Source organism: Notamacropus eugenii, chromosome 1 (genome assembly GCF_028372415.1).
Source record: "Notamacropus eugenii isolate mMacEug1 chromosome 1, mMacEug1.pri_v2, whole genome shotgun sequence".
Taxonomy (NCBI): domain Eukaryota; kingdom Metazoa; phylum Chordata; class Mammalia; order Diprotodontia; family Macropodidae; genus Notamacropus; species Notamacropus eugenii.
The window spans coordinates 312,455,243-312,480,447 of record NC_092872.1 but is presented as its reverse complement, the minus strand read 5'-3'; the positions used below and the strand labels follow the sequence as shown (position 1 = coordinate 312,480,447).

Below are 25,205 nucleotides of genomic sequence, written 5' to 3'. Positions count from 1 at the left end.
ATCCTCACATTTCAATTTCAGCCTTTAGAGAGCTGGCATCAGTTGATGCTTGAACCAGAAAAGGAGTGGGTAATAAGATATGATGGGTAAGTTAAGGTCAGAATCAAATCATGCTATTGTGCCTGGTTGAGAGCAACAAACTGTAACCCAAATTAACCCAGTTTAATTTATGTCAGTAGGCTTGGATGGCTCATCAAGGTCACATGTCCAATGGAAGTAAAGAATTCTTTTTGTGGACAGTTCCAGTAGCATTAGGATCTTCTGTAAGGTAGTAAGATGACCTGGGGTCTTTCTGTTCCAGAAATACAGAATAAGTCAAGATTGTCTTAAAACAGTTTACATCCTTTAAGTCTGAAAATAGATACTTAGAATAACTTCCAGGAAAAGGAATCATTTTAAACCTGCAGGTTCAGGAGACCAAATTCCTACATGAGCAGGAAGCTACAGAGCTACTGGGCAGATGCAGATCAAAGTATGACTTAAATGATAAATGCTTCCTATTCTGTCTAGAAAACAAAGACCAATTCATCTAAGCTTTGATATTGATGCTTTCGACCCTTCACTGGCTCCAGCAACAGGGACTCCAGTTGTGGGTGGGTTGACTTATCGGGAAGGCATGTACATTACAGAAGAGATACATAATACAGGTACGTAGCAACTAAGTGCAGAAAAATTTTTGTTTGAATTCTTATGTGCAGGATATTTGCTCAATGTTCTGTGTTACAGATTTTGATTTGGACTTTAAGATATACTGTATTATCAAAAGGGCTACTACTTATTTACATTCATACATGTTACATCAGCACCATCCTGCTCAACATAAAATGGCTTTAAAGACTCCGAAACTTAACACAGAAATTTATCAGTAACCTGACCCTCTCCAAGCATTACTGCTCTGAAAGTCCCCCATCTTAACTCTCTCATAAAAAAAAGGGGGGGGTGGCCCTTCTTCCCCAGATGTTTCTTAGATACAAAAACTAAAAATGGATGCCTAGTCAGCTGGAAAAATCAGAAGTCCCATCATATTAAAAGTCTTTCTGTCTTGTTCCATGGAAGCAGGTAAAAATACAAATCCCATTTACTCAGCAGTAAATGTTTCTCTAAAGTTTTGTTGACTCCACCACCTGTGTTGAGTTTTGGGCAGGTTTCTTGGTCTAATCAAATAAAATCTATAGAAGTCCAACATGTATAATGAAACCCCGCAATCAGGGAGGAAGCAGGGTAGCTTTGCCCCCAAGAGTGACAAGGTAATAACTTGAACCATTTCTGTAGTTCGAGACTTTCCACAGTGATCAGGCAAGGAAGAAAAAAGTTAGAGAACTAGTCAAAGTCTTCCTAATGAGGAAGAAAGCATTTCTATGCTATCACCAGCCAGACAATATGCATCTTTAGATAGAGAAACAAACCTATCTACTTACACCCCACATGATCTCTAACTTTATTTTTCCTCTCAGTCATAATTATAAAGAATGGAAATTGAGCTTCCTCAGAGCAGAAAGAAAATGTGTATACTGGTTGTCTCTGCATTGATTATTGTCCTCCTCAGTGCAAAAAGTATTGGTGAAAAGGGCTGGGAAAAAAATCAGTTTTTTGTATATGGCAAGAACAGAAATCACCTTGAGTGATATTAGAGTAATGAACACAGGTTTAGTCTTAAGCAGCTAGAAAAGGAAAGGTCATATTAAGGTTTGTCTGAGGGTTTTAATTTTTTTTTTTTAAAGATCGAGAAATTAAAAGTGGCCAATAGCCTCTTATTTCAAGGAGATAGAGAAGTTGGAGAAGGCACAAATAGAACTGAGATGCATATTCTTGTGGAAACCACTAAACAAAAAACTCTCTTAGCCCACCAGAGTGTGATAGATGGCTGTATAAGCCTAGCTAGCTGATATTATTTGTTTCATCGAATACTTTTAAATTTCTTTTCTTATGGTAATATTAATGGCAACATAATTTGTTTAAGATGAAGTAGAAGTCAAAAGACTTGGGCTATAGGCCTTTTAAAAGGAGAGGGTTAGACTAGGTAATCTCTAGAAACCACAACCATGCTAGGTATCTGAGGAGGCTCGCAAACCTCACAGGTACTTTCCTCCCCCATTTCCCCCTGGTCTGCTCAGCTGCCCTCCAGCTTGGTGAAATACAACCAGTAAAGAAAATAGAGAGAAATGCTTAGTCATTTCAATTCCACTTTTACTTTCTAGAGCAAAAGCTGCATTCATAAAACATAGCAGCTAAATCATTAAGATATACTTCCACCCCTGAAATAAGCAGTTCAAGGCTGGCTACCTTTCTATCCCAGTCCTATTTACTTGACCTCTTTGGTAGGAGGGATCATATCATATAGTTTGTGTGGCTCTGCTCCCTCAGGTTTGCTGTCAGCCCTGGATCTAGTTGAAGTCAATCCTCTCTTGGCTACTTCAGCAGAAGAAGTGAAAGCCACAGCTGGGCTGGCTGTAGATGTGATCGCCTCAAGCTTCGGCCAGAAGAGGGAAGGCCAGCACGATGGTTATGACCATCTCCCCACTCCCAGTTCACCAGATGAATCCGACAGTGAAGAATGTGTTCGAATTTAGGGAGTCAGTATTTTTTTCACGTGATTTTTCCACAATGGGCATTCCAGAGTTCTACAGAGGCACTTAAAGGGATATTAAAATTGGCCATGTCAATACTGCCCTCATGAGAGCATTTTTCTCCCAATTGTTGAAAAAAAAATCCCTTCTCATTTTGGATGACCAATGTTACTGTATTCTGTATGTAACCGGCTTTATTTAGTTCATTGTGAGTTAATATATTAGAATACTCTATAAATTTAAAGAATAAACACAGCATTTGTTACCTTGGCATAGCACCCCAGCCTTGCTACCATTACTTCACATTTCCAATCGTCGTCTGCCTTCTCTCTTACACACAGTCTGAGTGCTTAAACTGCTAGCCCATAGCAGTGAAGATGGTCCTTTAGCTCTTTGATTTAGAGATCCACAAGGAAGGCAGAGAAGAGGCAGGGAATTTATTTTTTTCGAAAGAACTTGTAATAGACAAGACCTCCCAAGATGATCAGCTCCAGAAGGATAATCACGGAAAGCAGCAGTTTATTGGTTGCCACTCTACAAATGAAAAAAGGTAAAGGGACAGTATTAGGACTTGTAAGCCCCTGCTGGGTAGGATGGAAAAGCATTGTAGTTTAGTGGAATGATCAATATACTAAGTCAAATCTGCCAACTGTCCTCTCTATCACTGGTTATTTATGTCCAAGGGCAAACTCACTAAACTTCTTTAAGTGGAAAATGAGGATAGTATTTGTTTCAAGTGCTTGGTTTAAAGACTGGGGGAAAAAATGAAAGTCCAATATTTATGTTTACTGGGTCTGTTTTCTATAATCTAGCACAATAGCACAGGCTATATGCAATATAACAGGGTAGTGACACTTCTCTCTCCAAGATGTATCATTAGGGTAGCTTAAGTCTTCCATTTCCTTTCTACCCTTGATTTTAGTTATTACACATGGAAAATTGTGTCCTTGTTTTCTCAGATTTCTGTTTCTGATTGTCCACAAGAGTTAAACTAACCAATCTATTTGCCCCCTTTTATCTTTGTCATCAACATTTAACTCAAGAATTACCCCCCCCCAAAAAAAAATCAGCTTCCAACTGCTTTACACACTGTACACATCCCTAGGTCAGGCTACTTGCTGGTGGAGCCATCCACTAGTAACTGTAAGCAGATATATTTTTTGAAACCAATCTTCAAAGCTTGAGGCCAGAGTGGAAAGATGCAACAATAGCCAAATTGTGGGACTTACTATCAAACATCTATCATAGGCATATGATAACTGCATAACTTAAGGCATAACTTAACTGCTTAAGTAGGCCCCTAAAAAGCTGCCACTGGGAAAATCCTCACTTTTCTTCACCCTACATATTTAATCAGTTGTTAAATCTTGTTTCTACTTCATCTCTCCCATATGTTCTCTTGGCTCTACTTACAGCTGCCAACCTAGTTCATGTCTTTATCCTCTGAATTGGTATCTTCGTCTTGAATCATTTCATACAGCTGCTAAAGGGATTTTTTTTCTTCCCTAAAGTGTAGGTCTGACATGTCATCCCTCAATCCAGTGGCTTGCTTTCTACTAACTTAAACTTCATCATTTAAACACTTCTATTTTTGGAGTAAATTTTATAGTGTACAAAATTATATTTCATAAGTAAACAGACCCATGGTGGAGATGACTAAATATAAAGTGTACAAGTACTGATGGAGATGCAGGATCAAAAAAAAGGTTAGAGACCATCATTCTAGATGATTATACAATTCACGATAGAAAGGAAATACTCCTATACACTGCTGATATTTTTGTAAAGGAAAAGAATGGTTTAGTGACTTTTTATATTGTGTAATTTTATATTGTCTAATAAAAGAATGAACTGAATCACCTCATTGCCATACTACAGTCAGCTACATTTCCATCAAAGTGCTTCCAAAAATCTGTCAACAGTCTGTGGGGATCCATGGGATCAAGATTTAGAGCTGGAAGAGTCCTTTGAAGTAATCTAGTTCAACCCTAATTTTAACAAATGAGGACACCAAGGTTAAGTGACTTGCACAAGGTAATGGCAAAATAGGGTTTAAGTTTAGGTCCAAAGATCTTTCCATTGCACAGTGTTTCCTGGAGATAAATGTCATCATCGATTTATTCATAATGACAGAAATAGGAAAGTGTAACATAAATGTAACTGGTATTAATATCCAGTTTTAAACTCACTTTCTAGACATTGAACGCAATATCTTTCGGCTTCTGCTCAAGTTTTCATTTGTATTCACCAGCTGAAAAAAAGGGAGAAAACCTAAGTTATCTTCCAATTGTAGATTAAATTAAAAAAAACAAACAAACAAAACTGATTTTGTGATAGCTGAGAGATCCTGCTGAGTGTATAGAGTGAGAAACAGACACAAGTTCATTTCTTTTCTCTAGCTTAAACAATCTCAGGTCCTGTAACTGATTCTATGACAGTTTTCCAGGCTCCTCACCATTCTTTTCCTCCACCTTCCTTGGGATGTACTTGAGGCTTATCCATGTCCCCTCTAAAATGTACCATTTGGCACTATACTAGATGCATGCTGGACCGTGCATCTTAAACTGTGGGTCGAGATGCCATATGGGATTGAGAAAAATTTGGCAATGTGTAAAAGGTTTCTGAAAGCTCAATGATCAAAAGTTACAAATTACAAATCAAATGTGTAATGAATCTGAGGTGTTGTGGGCAGTGCCTGCCCATACTGCACTGAGCAACTTGACTGCAGCCTTGGTTCTGAATACAGCATGTAATCTGCACCACACAAGCCCTTAGGTCACTCTGCCAATGAACGCTGCCAAAACAAAAAGGGGTCCCAAGTGGAACAAGTTTGAGAGACCCTGAGCTAGACTACCACTTCCTTCCTCTAGAGAGCAGAGTAGCAGGTATTGCTTTATTTGCTGCTTCGTGGAACTTGACTGACAAAGTGCTGCGCCCGTTTGAGCCTGCCCAGTATTCTTTTGTAACGTGAATTGTGTTCTACCTTCTACTAATCCTATACTTGCACTTTTTTAACCCAAATGCACAAATTTACATTGAACTGTTGTTACATTTTGAGTCAACCCCTTAGCCTGTCAAAATATTTCTGAATTCCAATTCTATCCCTCAATGTGTTTTCCTAGCTTCACATAAAATTTGTAAAAGTTTGATGTGTTATCTCCATCTTCAACACTGATGAAAATGTCTTTAAAACAGGAGCAAGAATAATCCTTTGAGAATCTGCGGGAATTACAGAATCATTGCTGTAACTTGTCAGAAAGGGAAATGAATATGTTCTACATGGCATGGCTTTAAAAAAAAAAAACAACCTGCTTTCAAATTCTGGCAGGAATTGAATTTGTTAAATTCTCTTTTTGAAACCTGGAAAGTCTGTCCATATATGAGCAATATTTGTTGGAGGATTTAGGGCTAGAAGGGATCTTAGAGGTCATCCAGCCCTTATTTTACAGGTGAGAAAACAGAAAAATTAAGTGACTTTTTACAAAGGTAAAAAGATGACAATGTTAGTATTGAAATCCAAGTCTTTTGGCTCTAAATCTAATGTTTTTTCCACCAACTCATGTTGTCCACCGTCAAGTCACCAAGATGAAGGAAATGTTCATTGGTGTCTCTCTGGCACTACTCAAGGAAGCCTAGCAAAGTCATGAGGAGGTAGCTCTTAAGAGATGAATCATCTTCAGTTATTTGCTCCTACTCAGCCATGGTAGACTGATCTCCCTTTCTCATTCCCCACCTTTCAAATCCAACCAATCCACTTAGTAAGACTAGAACTTAAACTGCAGAAAACCAGTCTTTTTTCCAGTAGCTTCTTTTATGAGACTCTTGATCAGGGCTTGCTATAAATCTTAGAGAAATAACAAACAGATTGGAGAAAGCTGCCCTAAACCCCAACCAGTCACAATCTCCCTTCCCAGCTCTGACTAATCATTCTTTGGTCAGAGCTCATCAGCTTTATTAAATTCTATTACCACTCCTTTTATTCTTTTGGGAACAAATCAAATAATTTGAAGTGGGATTGTAGAAAATAAGAAATATTTTCATTCTCCAAAACCTTTCTGCACTTGAGCTGCCTACCAGGCAAGCCCAAGGTCAAGTTTTTCCTATAGGAGCCTGGTCTGCAATGTCACTTATGATTCTAGCCCTCATAGCTAATACTAAAAGAAGATGAGGCTACTCATAGCCAATCACTGATACTGCATGGGAAGTACCCCAAGCTAAAAATTATAGGGTAGCTATAGTCTGGGTCAATGAAATAAAAAAGTAACCTGACCTTCAAATATGGGAAAAGAAACAAACTCCTTTTTGTCAAGTGACTTTGAGGTCTCTCCCAACAGAAAAGAAAGATATAGAAATCAGTAAAAGGAATACTAGTCCTGTGACATTCTTCAATAAATAAGCAGCAACGTAGCATAGGGAATAGAGAGCTGGCCTTGAAGCCAATGAAATCTGGAGGAGTTAAATCACATAACTTCACAGTGTTCTAACCTTCTGGTCAAGTCAACAAGCATTTATTAAATACCTAGCATGTGCCAGGCACTAAGTGCTAGGGATACATAGGGATACAAAGGATGGTAAGAGACCTCTGTTCTCAAGGGAATCACAGTCTAATGAGGCAAACAACATAACAAAAAAAAGTTCAATCTTTATCCTCTTCCAACTAAATGCAGAAACTAAGATAAAAAGAGAACGGTAAAAGGTAAACCATCTACCTTGAAAGGTAATCTAGTCCACCTTGCTAAGAGTTCTAGCTCTAGACAGGCTCACAGAAAGCAAAATTCATAGAGCATAGACTCTTTAGAAAGAGACCTCACTCACCTCTTTACTTGCCCTTACCCTCTCACCCAACAGAACTTACTCGGCTCTTTGTGCGTTCCAGCTGGTCTCTTTGGTCCCCTAGTTCTTCAATTATCTCAGAACCAATCTGATCTGTCTCAGCAGCAATGCGGTGGGAGCGTTCAATGCTCTGAGTGGCTCGATTCAGGCTTTCAGTGCCTTGTAGAAGTAATGCCCTTTGAGATTGCAGCCGATTCTGACCAAAAAATGAGAAAGATTTAGGCACTTTAGTTGTTTTTTTCCAATTTGTTGGGAAAGGAGGCAAGGAGACACATTTTCAGTTGGGAAAAAGAATCCAGAATCTAGTCCACTGACTGCTATGATCCAGGATCTAGTAACATAGTTGCTCTCAACTCTTTATCTCCTGCTATTTTTGGGGTAAGTGGGAAAGAAGATATCAAAAAAGGGGAAACTTTTCCTATTTTTAAAGGCCATCATCTAGAAGCCCTCCCAGTGGGAGCTAGGCTAGTTTCAATGTTGTAGGAATGGTGTAGCTTTCTCTGTATTTACTGATAATAATTTTCCCTCTTCACTTATTAGAAATTATAGGTTTACAAAACACTATAGGAAAACAACATGGTTAGCTGAAGGGAAGGGGCTTTTTTAAGCACCTACTACATGCCAGGCACTTTAGATGGTACTGTGTGCTAAGCACTTTAAATTTCATTTGATTTTCGTTACAACCCTGGGAAATAGGTGCTATTTTACAGTTAAGGAAACTGAGGCAAACAGCACTGACTGACTTGCCCAGAATCACACAGCTAGCAAGTGCCCGAGGCTAGAGTGGAACTTGGGTCTTGCACAAGGCCCACATCACTATACACTCTTCACCATCTAGCTGCTTCCGAAGAACAATGATAAATTTTGTGTGTGTGTGTGTGTGTGCAAAATTATTAATTTTTAGAATTCTATACTTTAAAACAAAATAAAATATACTTTAGTTGTGGTCATGAATTTGTACCAACCAAGGAATTCATCTGTCTTGAGAAACAACTCTCCTGAAAGACTGAATATCTGGGAGGCATGGGGCCACAATTATAGTTCTAGGGACTGCATTGAGATATAGGAGGTAAGAGTTTAAAGAGTACCTAGTCTCATGAGAACAGGGGTGAGGAACCAACAGCCTCTAGGCCACACGTGGCCTTCTAGGTCCTTGGGTGCAGGCTTTTGACTGAGTCCAAGTTTTATTGAACAAATACTTTTATTAAGGGGATTTGTTATGTGAAGTTTGGATTCAGTCAAAGGTCCACACTTGAGGACCTAGAGGGCCTTGTGTGGCCTCAAGGCAGGTTCCCCACCCCTGCACTAGAACCTATTCTAAAAAATGACCTCAACAGGCTAATTAATTCATGAGATTTGCACCTGACAAGCTACTGGGAATTCATGTACTAATCTATCTGCCCTGCATATTTATGTTTAAATTGTTCTCATTGCTCTTCATCAAAAAAAAATTTATTACATTCTGGGGTGAGAGACCCATGCAGTTACACTCAGTGGCAATTTCAAGAAAGATATTACATCTCAGACAGCATAAACTTGTAAGTAATTAAACTGGTGATATCTCAAGCTGAATAGTAGCTTCTGTTGTCCCAATAGACCTAATTCCTAATTCTTAAAATCCCCATTAAATCTCCATTTACATTCCTTAGTAGAAGGTAGCCTAAGTACAAAAAACATACTTTTGTAAGAAGTTTTGACATGTTTTGTTTTTTACAATTACAGAATTTCTCCCAGCATGCCTCTTTTCCCCAGAAAGCCATCCCATATAACAAATTTAAAAAGCATATTTTTCTAACTCAGCATAAACAATATAAGATTATAAAACAATGCCAGTGGAAGAAATAAGGCTAGTGAAAGCTTTTTATTCTATCCTATGTATAATCAAAGAAGGGCAGGATCCTAGGAGGCCTACAGCAACTCTCTCATACATCAAAACAGTTGTCTTTCATTGGGCAAACAGTTCAGTAATTAACAGCCAGGTTAAATATAGAAAGAGCACTGGCTCCAGAGTAACAGGATCCAGATTCTAATTCTGCCTCCTATGTATGTAATCTTGTCACTTAACTTCCCTGGGCCTCAGTTTCCTCATTTGTAGAATGAGGAGTGTGGACGGGAGGCCTGAAGTCCCTTCTCCTATTCTAAGCCTAAAGTTGGCTTATTTTATTTAAAGTTGCATTATTCTTCTGATTCATGATCTATAAGGAACTTACTTTGACTGTAAACCTCCACCTTGTCCTCTTTGCAACCTCTTCCTCACCTAAGTCTCAGTGAACTTAATTTCATCCTTTCTGATCCAGAGCATTCATCCACCTCCCCTACTCCTCAAATTTCTCATATAAGAATCATAAACTTTAATATGAAGAGACCTAAAGTTTGAGTCATATATTTCAATCCCTCATTACTTTACAGAAAAAGAAAATAAGCTTATAAAGTGTTTTGGCAAAGCTGGGACCAAAATTCTTGAAACAGCTCAAAAGATGTTAAAAATCAACTAAGAAAGAGGAAAACCGAAAGGAAAGGAGAGTAATACAAAAAAAAATTATGAAGAGACAATTAACAGCTTGGTAAAAGAGGCACAAAAATCCACCACAGAGCTCACGTTTAAATTGGCCAAACAAAAAAAAAGGTTACAAAAATTCACTGAAGAAAATATTGCAAGCAGCCAGAAAGAAACTATTCAATATTGTAGAGCCACAGTCAGTATCACACCAGCTTCCACATCAAAGAACTAGAGGGCTTGGAAAATGTTATTTTGGGAGGCAAAGGAGCTAGGATTACAACCAAACATAACTTATCCAGAAAAACTGAGTATAATCTTTCAGGGGGAAAAATGGATATTTAAAGAAAAAGAGTTAGATATTCCTGATAAAAAGACCAGAGCTGAATAGAAAATCTGACTTTCAAATACAAGACTCAAGAGAGGCATAAAAAAGTAAACATGAAAGAGAAATCATAAAGAAATCAATAAGGGGAAATGGGAAGATGATACCTGTAACTCCTAAGAATTTTATCATTATTAGGGCAACAGGAAGGAGTATACAAAGACAGAGGGAATGGGTGTGAGATTACTATGATGGGATGATTTAAAAAAAAAAGTGAGAAAAAGGGATGTACTGGGAAAAGGGGGAAGGAAGAGGAAGAATGGACAAAATTATCATACATTAAAGAAGTGCAAAAGGAAGAGTTTTTACAACGGCAAGGAAGATGGGGGTGTAGGGACGACAAGCAATTATTATTGCACCTTACTCTCATCAGAATTGGCTTAAAGGAGGAATAACATACACACTCAATTGGGTACAGAATTCCATTTTACACTACAGGGAAGTAGGTGGGAAAGGGGTAAGAGAAGGGGAGAGATAGAAGGGAGGTGGGTTAAAGGAGGTAGTGGTCAGAAGTAAAACAGACTTCAGGAGGGACACGGTAAAAAGGATTAATGGGGTAAAAATAAGACCAATAATGGTAACTGTGAAGGTGAATGGGGGAAACTCCCCCATCAAATAGAAGTGAATAGCAGAATGGATGAGAAATCAGAATCCAACAATGCTACTTACAAAAGCGATAACTTCAAAGAGACAGACACACTAGAGTAAAACTAAAGTGCAGGAGCAGTATCTATATACATCAGTTGAGGTAAAAAAGGCATGGGTAGCAATCATGATTTCAGACAAAGTAAAAGCAAAAATAAACCTAATTATAAATGTACTCATAATGCAGGAACTTACCATGTGCTCGTCTTCTATGGTATATGCCCCATATCTGCTGTCTCCTCGGCCCCCAGGTGGCACTGTCAGTGGAGTGCTCCTCACCTCCCGCTGGAGCTTGGCCAGGTCTCTTCGGTAGCTTCGAAGCTTGGCCATCATGGGGTTACGAAAAGACAGCGGGGCATAGCGTAACTCCTCTTCCATCTCTGCCAACTGTCAAGTCAGGAGTATTAACAGCTTACATTTAGACATCATACTTTAGACAGAAATAGGGAATGCAGGCCTCTCTCAGAATCTCTAGCTGCCATAACAGTTTCTCTTACCAAGTTATAGAGTTGGTCATAACCCAACATAAATCATTAATCAACATTTACTAACCATACATCAACAAATACCGAGTACCTGCTGTGCATCATGGAGAGGTAGTAAGCTCATCATGCAGAGGTAGTAAGCATTCTCTTCAGTGTCACAGTTCCTACATAATAAAGCATCTGATCCCTTGGTCCAGGGTCTCCTAGAAATAGGAAGCCTGCCATCTCCTTATTCCAAATGGAAACTTACCTGGAAAGCACTGCAGGAACTGTAACCCAACAATTAGTTTCTACCTATACAAGTACCTCTCTAACTCGCAGGATCAACTGACCACTTAGTTTCTGTGAGTACTCCAGCCCTGAGGGGTGAAAACAAGTTCAAATTCTACCTGTGACACTAGCTGGGTGACCACTTAAGCCTTTTATCCTCAGGTTCCTCTTCCATAAAATATGAGCTAAATATTTGTTCTTAGGATTTTCTTTTTTAAATTTTTGTCCAGTGGAGGGAAGGAAGAGAAAAAATCTAAGAAAAAAATAATCAAGCTAAAGAAAACCTTTAACTACCTTATAAGTGTTGTTGTGAGGATCAAAAGAAATATGTGTAAAATGCTTTGCAGATTTGCACTAGATAAATGTCGCTTAAAATTATTACTACCAAAGTAGCTAAATGCAACCCTGGATCAAAGTGTGTACACCACTTCCCTAGAAGTCTTTCCTCAGTTTCCCTTCTAAATGATCAAAAATAGATCTACAGTATACACTAGAGAGAGATGACTATCTAATGAGGATGATCCCAAAAGCCTCCTTTGATTCCATTATTTTACTTACACAAAAATTCTTAAAATAAGATTAGGACAGATCCATTTTAGAGCAGCCACCATCACCAGGACCACCCCCAAGCCTCTCTTATCCACAAATGCCATCCAATCCCTCTCTACAGCACCCATCACCAACATTTGCCCCACCATTTAGTAAGGATGATATGCAAAATTAAGAGCCATAAAAGGGTGCAGTCACAGGGCCAGATCTCAGCACTGTTCTGGAGAAGTCAAATACTAGTAAAAGAAAGAAGAACGGATCTCACCGTTTCATTTGCTTCCTGTTGCTTTTCATCAAAATCTCTGATTAACTTCTTCTTCTCTTCTGGAAAAGAGAGAAACACATGTTTGAAATGATCCAATCTGCTATGACCTTTATACATGCCACTCACTCTACTTTGTGGTAATTCTATGGTAATAACCAATTATGGTAATAACAGTAACAACCAATAAATATTGGTATAGCTTTTTCACATTAACTCATCTGATCCCCAAAACAACGTGATGGAGGGAGGAAAGACAGTATCACTGCCTTCAAAACAAACTCAATACTTTAAAAAGAGGACCTTTTAAAAACATCTTTAGCTCTTGAAGAACACTGTGCTATTTTTTTCTCTCCTCAATGGTGGTGAATAGCATCCACCAAGGGTGGATTTGATTTCTCAAAATGGTCAGTAGCACCCATATCTGGAAAAAAAAAATGAGTAATCAATCAACAGGTATTTACTAAGATCTTGCTGTGCCAGGCATTGATGACAAAAATGAAACAGTCCCTACCCTCAAGAACATATACTCTATAGAAAGAGACAACCTAAGTCTTAGTTATATACAAGGTAATTTTGGGAGTAAGCCTCACAGGGCTGGGGAATTAGGATTTGAGTTGGTCTCTGAAACAAGGGAGGGACTAAGAGGCAGAGATGATGAGGGAGAGCAGTGCAGACATGGGCAACAGTAAGGGTGAAGCCACAGCGTCATTCGTGGGAGTTAGTGTCTTGTATAAGGAACAGTAACAGTGAGGCCAATTTGCCTAGACTGTGGGATCCAGAAAGGGAAGTAATATATAATGGACCTGGAAAGGCAGTTTTTACCTATGTTGTAAAGGGTTTTAAATGACAAACGAGTTATTACTTGATACTAAAGTTAACAAACAGCTAATGGAGTTAATTGGGCAGAAGAATGACATCAGACTTTTGTATGAAGACAGTCTAAAGATGAGAGAAACTTGAGGCAGACAGACCAATACTATCAAGCTGGATAAGATAATTTTTGGTCAAAAGCAAGGTATGGCTACAGAGTTATTAGACTCTTTTTCTTATGTGGCACAAATTAGTTCCCATATGGAGGACAGCACAAATCCGTATGCATTTTATTCTGCTTTTTTTAAAAGCTGGTCTGTTTTAGAGTCACAATTCCAGTTACTTTTCTCTTCATTCACAATTATGTATTCTGTACCCCAATTTGAGAGTAAATTTCTTAAAGGTAAGGAGCAGAGATTTGCTATTCATCTCAAAACCCTTCCATAGTATCTATTATAGAAGCTTTGCACAGAGCAGCAAAAAATCCTAATATCTGAAACACACTGACAAATTTAAGAATTAAAAAACACATTAACTCAAAATACACTTTCCCTCATGCTTTTCATTAATCTTCACATTCACTCTCCCAAACTTAATGCAACAGACAAACAACTCCGGCTCAAGAGAATGTACCACTGAAAAAAATAGAAGCTGGGTTTATTTTTTAAGTAGGAAACAAGGTGAGTAGAATCTATCTTGTTTCTACAGTAGTAGAATTCTTTGACAAAAGTGAAGCCAGTGCAGACTTGGGGGCTAGATGAACCCCAATTTACTAACTATAACTTTTCAGTTGGCTTTTCTTGATATTAGTGTAGATATGACCGCATCATTCCTAGCTATTAAGAGTAAAATGTTAGATTCTCCCACAAGGTAAACAACTTCAAAGTAAGTTGTCCCAAGTATCAGATTATCATTGCTTCTTGGGATTAACAGATCCTGGAATACGACCTCTCTTCTGCATACCCTGTCTTCTACCCTTAGTGAAATACACACTGTATAACAGATTTCTATACAGTCATATCTATCCTTCTGGCTCAATTTTTTTTTTTTAATGAGCAAATATGAATTGTCCTTTTCTTCTCTGCATGAGGAAACCAAGATGTGAGATCTTAGTGGTCAGATTCCAAATAGTATAGAAAGGGAATAAGCACTAACAGTAGGTTATGGGGCATGAATAGTGAGTTCTAAAGAACAGATCTCCTCACTGACTTTTGAAACTACCTACATGTAAATTTTTTATTTGGAGACACCTTCAAAAAATCCTTTATGGACATCACTTCTCAAACTGTGGATCATGACCCTATATGGAGTAGCAATGGAATGTGAGGATCTCAAAGAATTTGGCAACAGTAAAAGGTTTATGAACATGCAACGACCAAAAATTAATTAAAAATCAAATGTGCAATGAATTTGAGGTGTTTCTGGGAGTATTTGTCCATGTTATATCCTACAGCGATGCAGCCTTGGTTCTGGACACAAAGCAAGTCCAGTTTGCTCTGCACATGTCTTCAGGTAACATGATACCTAAAAAAGCTGGAAAAAGTTTAAGAAGCCCTGCTCTATGGCATGTGTTTTTTCGTTGTTGTTATCTACTGATTACAAAAACATATTTGCCATTTTTTCAGCCTTTAAAGCCTCTGCAACAGGGAACCTCACATGCATAATTAAGATACAAAATTCCTTGCTAAGTGCAAGCACTGGGAGATTCCTTGTAGGTAGGTGAGGAGCTTCAGTTCTGGTTTGCACCATGACAGGCTAATCAAGCCCCAGAACATGAGGAATCCTATGATTACAAAAAAGAGATCAGCCTAAGAACCAACCCATACAAGAAAAACCAAATGGGTTAAATTTTCCATACTATAATGTGAAGCTGGAGGCAGGAGTATTCTTACATAAGTACACACATATGGTTCAAAACATCTTATGGACAATGAAACTGGGCCCACAAAAGAAGAAAGCAAATTTGAATGCATTTGGGAAATAGAGGCAGTACTATAATTGATCTCAAGTTGCTTCCCAACACAAAAAAATTTATCTTTATTAACATTAATGTCCTCCAGTTCCAAAAGACCCATGAAGAAAATGCTATCCACCTCCAGAGAGAGAACTGATAAACTCTGGATGCAGACTGAAGCATACTTTTTAACCTTTACATTTTGGGGGGATTTTTTGTCTGTTTTCTTTTCAACATGGCTAATATGGAAATATATTTTGCATGACTTCATGTGTATAAGTGATATCAAACTGCTTGCCTTCTCAAGGAGAGAGGAGGGGAGGAGAAGGGAGAGAGTGAATTTAGAACTTAAAATTTTTAAAAAATAAATGTTAATTTTTTTTTACATGTAATTGCAAAATGTTTAACGAAATAAAAATATATTCTAAAAAATGCTGATGTTCTCTTGTTCATGCTGCATGGATGCAAATATGGAAACACCACAATGAATCAAATAAAGTTCTGGGTGTCCAAAAGGGCAAAGGAAAGACATACAGAGAGTTTGCAACGTGTTTCCAGTAATTATCTGTGTGCAAGAAGTGGTATAAGTCATAATTACTCCCTCCCTCCCCCCAATAAGGAAATGTACGATTAGAAAACGAACTTCTTCTTGCTCCAGGAACAATAATCAGACCAATATACCCATTTCACTGCCCCATGGTTCCATTAACAATTCCTGTTAGTCCTGAGTCCCAAATTCCCTTCCCTGGCCACTGTTCAGAGATGTGCACTGTATCTCTTTATTAGAATGTAATTTCCCTCATGGAAGGGAGCGTCTCATTGTTGTGTTTACATCTCCATGCCTAGTACAGTGTCTGGCATGTAGTAAGCACTTCACTGCTTTTTCATGCAATATTTACCCATGCTTAAAACCTCAATATTTCAAACCACTCTTCCACTCTGGGACAAAAGACAAGCTCCAAAAGAGTAGAAAATTGTCTGATTTAAAGGAATGGAGGCAGGAAGCAACGAACACTTTGCACATAAATGAATAAAATGAATGAACAAAATAATGAACAAATAAATGAACAAAAGAGAACTAGGTGATAATGCACTTGGCAAGCCTTCCCATGCTAACACTCTAGCCTGTCGGAAGAATATGAAAGGATCCCATGTATTTATACTGGCATTTCTAGTGCCATGCGTCTTTAGGCCAGGAAGAATGCTGGAGGCAGAGTACCTTAGGTTCAAAAATACCTTTAATGTATACATTGTATTGCTTTAGAACATAAACTACAGGATAGAGGGTAAAGGTAAGGATTATGAGGTGTATGTTTGTGGCACGGTACCTAATATTTCACACATATAGAAAAAATATTTTAAACAGCTAAGAAATGATCTCAGAGGCTAAGGAAAGGCCTAAAAGATAAAGAAGTAACTGACTGGACACAGTGCAATTTGAGTGGACACTACATTTATCTGAAAGACAGTTCTCCAAACCTGTCTCCTTCCTTCTTTGGCCATGATAAAGGACTAGGCAGAGAAGGTCAGGTTGAGAATGAAACAGATGCAATGTACTGAGTTTTCTGGTTTTCAAAGAAAGCTGTACTTATGCATCACATAGCACCAGGCTAGAAATCTCAAGCACTGCATGTTGCCACATGCACCTCTAAGCACAGAGAACATACTTCTTATCTCTAAAATGAATTCTCAAGTATTACTAGACTTTAGACGAAAGGTAAATCAAAAATGCATGCTGTTTTTCATTAATATTGTGGCTTATTTATGATCTCTTAAGTGAAAAGGAATACTATTTCCTCCTTAAAAACAGAAACACCTTGAACCCATAAGGATAAAAATTAGAAGGCCATACCTAAACCATCAGAGTTGAAAATCTATTCTATTTTTAAATATCCAGAAAAACAAGACATTCCTCAACTTCCCTTATTAACTTATCCCTAACTCTAATACCGTTTGACACAAATTCCCCATGTTTTGGCTTCAGCACAGTGCCTAAAGATTACTACTAATGGCATCTAACATTTACATAGGGCTTTGAGGTGTGCAAAGAGCTTAAGAAGTATTATTCTATCTGGTCAAGTTTCTTCAGTTGAATTAAACCAACTTTCTCTAATGCTGCTTCCAGTAAGGAACAGCTGAGATGGTGAGGAGAGCACATAGAAGACGGCTGACTTGACATAACTGAATCAGTTCAACAATGCAGGATACTTAGAAGAGTCTAAGAGGAGCTGTATCTGAAGTGAAGTTCCCAGAACTACAAAGCAGTTGAACTTTTGATACACTAGTACTGAAATAAGACTAGACAGGTGCCCTAAGTAAAAAGCAAAACTAGGGGAGAAGCACATCATCCCCAGCACTAGTCAGCGGCCCCACTAAGTAAGCAACACAAAGGAAGCTATGTTGGAAGGCACAGAGGAGGGAGGTGGCAGTGCCCTGTTGTCAGACCACACGGAATATTTCATTACTTTCCAGGCACCAGATTTTAGAAAGGACTTCAGTAAAGCAAACAGCTTCAGGAGGAGGGCAACCAGGAGAATGAAGGGTCCCATGCCCTTTAATGACACTGCTGCCTTCCCTCTGCAAGTATTTCCAATTTAACCTGTATATCTCCTTTGCTGTCAGAATGTCACCCCCACTAGACTGTAAGTTTCTTGAACACCTGGATTATTTTTTTGACTTTCTTTGTGTGCCTAGGGCTCAGCACAGTACTTGGTACATACCAAGCACAATAAAAGCTCAAAGACGTGACCTGACATATTTGAACTGGTGGAACAACGTAGGAATGTTTAGCTGGGAGAAGAGTGGAAAAGGAACTGGGATGCTGAAATGAGAGGAGGTAGTTTTGCTCGTTCCCACAGGGCAGAATGAAGAGGAATGGCCAAGAGGAAAATATAGGTTTGACTTAATGGAGGAAAAAAAGCTCCCCAACAGCTGTCCTTTGGTGAAATGGTGAGCCTCTGGCTGGTTCCCCAGTGGTAATGACTGTCCCCTCATTGGAGTCACCTCGGCATCTTGATGTCATGTTCCTCTTCGAGAACGAAGGACAAACACAACAACAAGACATCTTCAAGAAAAGGGTCGGGGGGTAGGTAGGTGGCCTACTATGCGCCAAACACGGGGTTAAGCCCGGGAAATGTCAGCTCCTGCTCCCCCAGACGTGGGTAAACTGAACACAACCAGCAGAAGGGGACAGAATTCAGAGGTACAGGGGAGAGCCTCCTGTTGTAGAAGGTGGGGTTTTAGATGAAATTTGAAGGAAATCGGGAGATGTCTACGAAGAGGGAGGGCACTCCAGGCATGGGGGACAAGCCAGAGGAAATGCCTGGAGTCTGGAGACGGCGGCGTCTGGACTTTTGGTTGTTTGTCTTGGTTTTTTTTTTTTTTTGGGGGGGGGGGATGACTTGGTCGGACTTGTGCTTTAATAAGATGGTTCTAGCAGCTGAGTGGTTAAGGACCTTGACGGCAGACATTATCTTCCCTTTTTATCCACTGTAATCCCAGCGTGCCTGGCACACAAAAGCGCTCCCAGAGGCACTTAGGAAACGACGACGGGTTAGCCTGGAGTTGGGGAGCCTCGGTGCCCCCCAAGAGCTTTCCTCGCAACTTTGCGATGGAAGCCCCAGGAGGAATGGAGAAATTTAAGAGAACGGGGGCGGGGGTCCCTGGCACCTCGGGATCCCCGGACACCAGCCCCCCTGGCCCAGAGGACTCACCGGTCCCCCCGGTTCCCAGGAGCCTGTCGGGGACCCCGCGCAGCTCATCGTACAGCCCGCGGAAGATCTCGTGCAACTTCTCGAAAGGCTCTGAGGACACAGCAGCCGCCATGGCGTAGGGCGAGCTTCCCCGACACCGGCAGGGCCGAGGTCCCGGGCCGAGGGGCCCGCTTCTAGCCCAGCGTCGGGCTCAACCGCCGTATTAGCGACTCCATGGCCCCCAGCTAGTTCGACCGTCGCCACAGCGGAAGGCTAGGCGCTTCCGGGAGACTGAAGCAGCGGGGTCCTTTAGAGCCGGAAATCGCTCCACGAGGTCCCACCTTGCCACCCACCGGGGGCAATCCAAGATATGCCTGATGAGAAACCTAAAACATTTCCGCGTAAGGCAGGGAGAAGCCGAAGCCACCCTATCTCTCTTCTCTCGTCCATGAGCCGTGCTGTGATTTGGGCGCCAGACTGGAGACGACTAAGCTGTCACAAGTGGGTGAGCGAGAGTTAAGAGTCACCCGTTGCACTAGGCGATAATGGAAGAGAGAAAAAAAAAAACAGGGCCGTAGGAAAGCTGTGGTTTCGCGGTGCATTGAGGGAGTTGTAGTTCGACGTAAGCGACTCGTGACAGTCCCGGTGATAAGGCGACATGCTTCCCCAAGACGCGATCGGATTGTGCGTCATCACGCATAGTCACGTGCCAGTCCACTGAGACTATCTGCTTCTCTCTTTTTTTTTTTCTCCAGCTAAGACTGGTTTATTAACTCTGAAGGCTTGATGCTTCCTCTTTTACAGGTCGGGCAACTGAGTCCCGGAGAGGATTTACACATAGCAGCCAAGGTGATTTTCCTAATCCTAGCAAGTTTTTATTTTTTAAACTTTATTGATATTTTGTTTAAAATTATAGATTATTCCCGCGTCGTTACGAGGTCTCTTAAAACAGGTACAACTCAATACAGGGACCTCGTCTGAAAGTGCAGGCGCCATATTTTTTTTTACTTGGTTTCTCTTGGGCTTTCTTGGTCTGCATTTTCTTTTGCAACATGTCTAATATGAAAATGTTTTGCCTGACTGCACCTGTATGATCAATATCAAATTGCTTGCCTTCGAGGGGGGGGAAGGAGGTGGAACTCCAAATTTTTTAAAAGAATGTTAAAAATTTTTGTTTGACATATAATTGAGGGGAAAAAATAAAAAATAGATTAAAATGTAATTGAGAAATATTTAACAATAAATTTAAAATCCACAAAAAAGAGGTAAAAAATAAAAAATAAATTAAAATGTAATTGAGAAATATTTAACAAAATAAATTTAAAATCCACAAAAAAAAAGTGCATGCAACACACCAAAAAAATCAGAAATTAACAGAATTAGGCGGATCAGGTATACTGGAATGAAGAAACATGAGAAGACACTCCTGTGGGAGGTCCAGGGGTGTTACACGTTGCACATGCTTTCTGATTTTTTCAGCATGTCAATCAGTGGTACTGATCTTTCTTCCAAAAAAAAAAAAATAACAAACTGCACCTATTTGTTACACAAAAGATGGCTCTCTGGGAAGGGGAGGGAAAAAGGATATGAGGGAGAGATATGTAAGGAAAAGAAAACATCAATAAAAATTTTTTTTTCACAGTAATCTATTTTCTCTCCCATTTTAAAAAAAGATTAAAAAAGGAAAGTTTTTGTAACAATTATACATTGTCAGTTATAAACAATTATAAATTTCTCTATTGACTATATCAAATTGTCTCCTCATCATCTCTCTAATAGTATATTTCATTGTCCCTCTTCTGCAGTTATGAAGTGTCATTGTATTAATCACAGTTCTTACAGCTTTCAAAGTTGTTTTTACAGTGTTTTTGTCTAGAATTATTGTGCTTCTGCTCATTTAATTTTTTAGTAGTTTATAAGAGCCTTCAAAATTGTTCATTTTGATCATATTGATGTTGTAGTATAAACTGTTCTTTTACGTCTTAATTGAGAGAAGGTTTTCACTTGTTTTTCCGTTGTGTCTGACTCTTTGGAGTTTTCTTAGCAAAGATGGTTCACCATTTCTTTCTCCAGCTTATTTTATAGATGAGAAAACTGAGGTAAATAGGGTGAAGGAACTTGCCCAAAGTCACGCAGCTAGGAATTTTCTGAGGCCAGATTTGAGCTCAGGAAGATGCTTTCCTGACTCCAGGCCCAGTGCACTATCCATTGTACCACCTAGTTCAGTATTCACTAAACTACTGTGGCTCCCTTTTATCTCCAAGATCAAATATAAATCTCTTTATTGTCATTTAAAGCCTTTCACAGCCTGACCCTTTCCTACCCTTCTAGCCTTCTTACACAGTTACTCCTCACCACCATCCATCCATACACTGGCCTACTGGCTGTTCCTTGATTGGGGCCCTGCCTGAAGGCTTCTCTGGACCTTCCTAGCTTGAGAGTGATTATCAATAGTAACTGTTGCTGTTTCCCATCCTGCCTGATGGCTTTCTTTTTCTTAACCTCATTAAAGGAGCCATGCCCTGGCTACTTCTTAAACAGACCTATTCAATGAATGGGAGTTGCCTCACCCTAAGTAAGTACCTGCAAAGACCTTGGCCTAAAGGTCTCCCATTGCATCTTGGGCCATCTCCAGTCATCCTGATGAATATCTGGTCACTGGATTCAGATGACTCTGGAGGAGAAGTGAGGCTGGTGACCTGCACAGCCCTCCCACACTCAAAACAAAGTCAAGTGCAAGTCATGTCATTATTTTTCTGATGGTATGATGTTCCTCAGCAGTGAAGGATGGACACAAAATGCCATTCCCTATTCCAACTCCATTCCTTTACATGAAGTTCCCTTCTAACTTCTGCTTCCTGGCTTCCTTCAAGTCTTGACTTAAATTCCATCTTCTGTAAGAAATCTTTTGCAGATACTTTGGGTTCTCTCCTGTATGTCTCAAAGGGATTGTGTATTGTTTTGTGCTTACAGGACCTCCCTTTGTACACAGTGCTGATTCCCAAGCCAAATCCCAAATTACAAGTAGGACTGCGAAAGGTGTTGAGGAGGGTCAAAAATTTTGAATTTTTTCCCAATTAAAAGTGACTGATCAGGAGTCATTTTCCAATCTATAGTAATACAATTTGGTTTTTGTTTAAGTTTGCCTTACTGATTGCAAACAGAATCACATAAGTCCTGGATGTTTGACCCCCTCACCCACTAGGGGCATCCCTTCTCCCAAGAACAAAGGGACATGTGCACCTATTCAGCAGTTGGTTCAGTTAAAGGCATAGCTGGCATGTTAGATCAGACACATAAATATTAGACTCTCCTGTTCTCCCAACCCCAAGGGCATAAAACTGGGCATAAAATGAAAACAGCAAATACATAGTTCATTCTTGAGGATTAGTGACATCAGGAAGGTGATGCCATGACTTGCAAGAGAATTGGAATTAAGTGAGGGAAGGCTGTGCAAAGTCAACAGCTTCACTCTCTCCTCCAGAACCATTCGGGTCCATTGGCAAGATATAGATCCGCACATATGGAGATGGCCAGAGATGTAGTGGGAGACCTTGGCTTTTTTAAGCTAAGGTCTTAGGTCTGTTTGTCTGAGGCAACACCCATACAGTGCTTAAGGATAGGTGGTGTTGTTTGTCCTTTGTTGACCAATAATAACATCAGGAAGGTGATGTCATGACTTGCAAGGGAATTGGATTTACTATGTGGAGTACCACCTCTGTCTCTAGTAGATAACAGGTGAAGGATTAGGTCCTAATTATTGGGTGAAACAAATAAGCCTTCAAAAAACAGTCATTGGTGTTGGGATCCTTTTCCAGGTTAACTGAGTCCATGAAGTCAATCAGGAATTTCTTCCTTTGCTGCTCAGAGGTCAGTCATGGCAGACTGATGTATTCAGGTCTTCCATTTATTAATCTTGGTGGCAGTATAACTGGTCAGCAGAATATGATAAAATCCCTACTGAATGACTCACTTGGTCTCTGTATACCACAACATACCTGTAGCCCATAGGCTTTGGCAGTTCAGCCTGCAGATTTTCTATTGGTACAGCCCATCACCTTCCCCCATTTTGTCACAGTTTTCTTCTTTGAGGAGTTAAACTGTTGACAAGAAAGGGAGCTAGAGACCATGAAATGGGTCTCTGCATTAAACACTGGGCAAACCATGACGTTACAACTTGCAGTTCAAAGTCCTTGGTTCCCAAATCATATCAATCCAAGCAGACAGGTAAAAGGTCCATTACACACATATGGCTAATAAAACAAGCAAAATTACAATAGGATGAATACAAAACCCAATATAGCTGTAGCTTAAAGAGTGTGAAGTCATTTGGCACCGACCATGATCTTCAGAAGTCTGATAAATACCTCTTGTACATCTCAAAGGGCTATGCATGGATCAAGCCAGGTTTGTGGAGGTATTTCCTCAACCATCTTCAGGTTCTAGGCACTTGTAGAGATTCTCTGGGTAATGCCTGCTAGTGATAAGACTTAATATAATTTTGTAAAATGTGACAAAATCTAATCAGATTGACCTTTAAGTAATTAGTTCCTTTGGTGAAACTCATTCAGACCTTATGGATCTAGTCCTATTAACAACAGAATTATAAGAAGAATATCAAATTAGAAACTCATAATTAACCGGGAACTTCAGAGAAATTCAGTTTTCACATAACACTTGTTCTTTCTGTCTTTACTCAAACCCTGGTATCTGGTATGGATATGGCCATCAAAAAACTGAAGGAAGAATCTTTAAAAAGAATCCATACTGTGTCCAGAAGGCTATAAAACTGTGCATACCCTTTGATCCAGCAACACCACTGCTAGGTCTATATTATAAAGATTTTTTTTTTGAAAGGAAAAAGACCTACTTGTACAAAAATACTTATAGCCACTCTTTTTGTGGTGGCTAAGAATTGGAAATCAAAGAGATGCCAATCAATTGGGGAATGGATAAACAAGCTATGGCATGTGATTGTGATGGAATATAATTGTATTATAAGAAATGACAAGCAGAATGGTTCCAGAAAAACCTGAAAAGACATATATGAACTGATGCAAAGTGAAGTGAACAGAACCAGGAAAATGTTGCACAGAGTAACAACAATATTGTAAAATGAAGAACTGTGAATGACTTATTTATTCTCAGCAATACAATGATCCAAGATAATCCCAAAGGACTAATGACAAAGTATACTATCTGCCTCCAGAAAAAGAACAGATATTCTTTGAATACAGACTAAAATATTGCTATTTTTCACTTTCCTTCTTTCCTTCTCTTTTATTCAAGTCTTCCTGTACATATTGACTACATGATTGCTAATGTGTAACCTATATCTGATTGCTTATTATCTGGGGGTGGGGTAGGAGGAAGAGATGAAAGGATAGAATTTGAAACTCAAAGCTTTTTTAAAAAATACAAATATTAAAAAATTGTTTTAATATGCAACTGGGGAAAATAAAACATTTTTAAAAAATGTTTTATAAAAAAGATCCATGGGGGCCTGACTTGGCAAATGAACCCTTTTGTCTTTGGTGAGGACTTCCCCAGGTGGTACAGGCAGATGAGAACAGTTTGTTTCATTAGCCATGAAGAGAGCAGAAGCAGGCACTGTAGAGGGTTTAGAGCTTGGTCAGACATCCACGATGCCAAGATCATCCGTCCGCTGCATCCCAGGCCATTGCCAGTCATCCTGACTTTTATTTGCCACTGGACTTTGATGACTCTGGAAAAAAGAATGAGCCTGACAACTTTGTGCAACTCTGCCTCACATAAATCCAATTCATGTTCGAGTCATGACATCACCTTCATGATATCATTGTCCTTTTTTCAAAACAAAGGACAATCAGAGACTTCAAAATGGGAAAAAGGTGATGTAAAAATTTCTTTAGAATTATAAATGCAATTTTATATATAAAATATTTAGTCCAATTTTTAGAACTTATTACTCATCGATTGTTGCCCTTCATTCATGAAGAGGACCAAAATGACATCACCATGATAAAATCAAGTTTCAGTGTGTCCAACTGTGGCTGATCAGACCAAGACGAGCTCAGAATGCTCTACCACAGGTCTGACATAAGTAGTCTGTGTGAACATTTGGGGTGGATACTCTAAATTTGCGCATCCTGTGTTTCCTTTGAGCTGTTTCAATTCTGCTTTGCCTAAAGAGCACAGCAACTTCTCTTATGTGGGCATGCCATGCTGAGCCATGTCAGTGTCTCCCATGTCACATAATCAGTTCCAGAGTTCT

The 25,205-nt window shown here is 39.4% G+C and overlaps 2 protein-coding genes across 2 annotated transcripts in view; one reads left to right on the top strand and one right to left on the bottom strand.

Moving 5' to 3' along the window:
- ARG2 (arginase 2) overlaps positions 1 to 2,845 on the top strand; it is a 42,100-nt gene extending 39,255 nt beyond the window's left edge. The window contains exons 7-8 of the mRNA XM_072629527.1: positions 511 to 647; positions 2,365 to 2,845. Coding sequence (XP_072485628.1) covers positions 511 to 647; positions 2,365 to 2,570 — 343 coding nt within the window. The 3' untranslated portion in view covers positions 2,571 to 2,845. The remainder of the gene's footprint in view (positions 1 to 510; positions 648 to 2,364) is intronic.
- VTI1B (vesicle transport through interaction with t-SNAREs 1B) lies at positions 2,171 to 19,552 on the bottom strand. Its single transcript, XM_072629528.1, has 6 exons — positions 18,974 to 19,552; positions 12,497 to 12,555; positions 11,123 to 11,314; positions 7,423 to 7,596; positions 4,757 to 4,818; positions 2,171 to 3,101 (listed from the first exon to the last, which is right to left on the bottom strand). Exons 1-6 carry the CDS (start codon positions 19,083 to 19,085, stop codon positions 3,005 to 3,007), a joined length of 696 nt encoding a protein of 231 aa, XP_072485629.1. The 5' UTR covers positions 19,086 to 19,552; the 3' UTR covers positions 2,171 to 3,004.
- Positions 19,553 to 25,205: the final 5,653 nt, after the last annotated feature.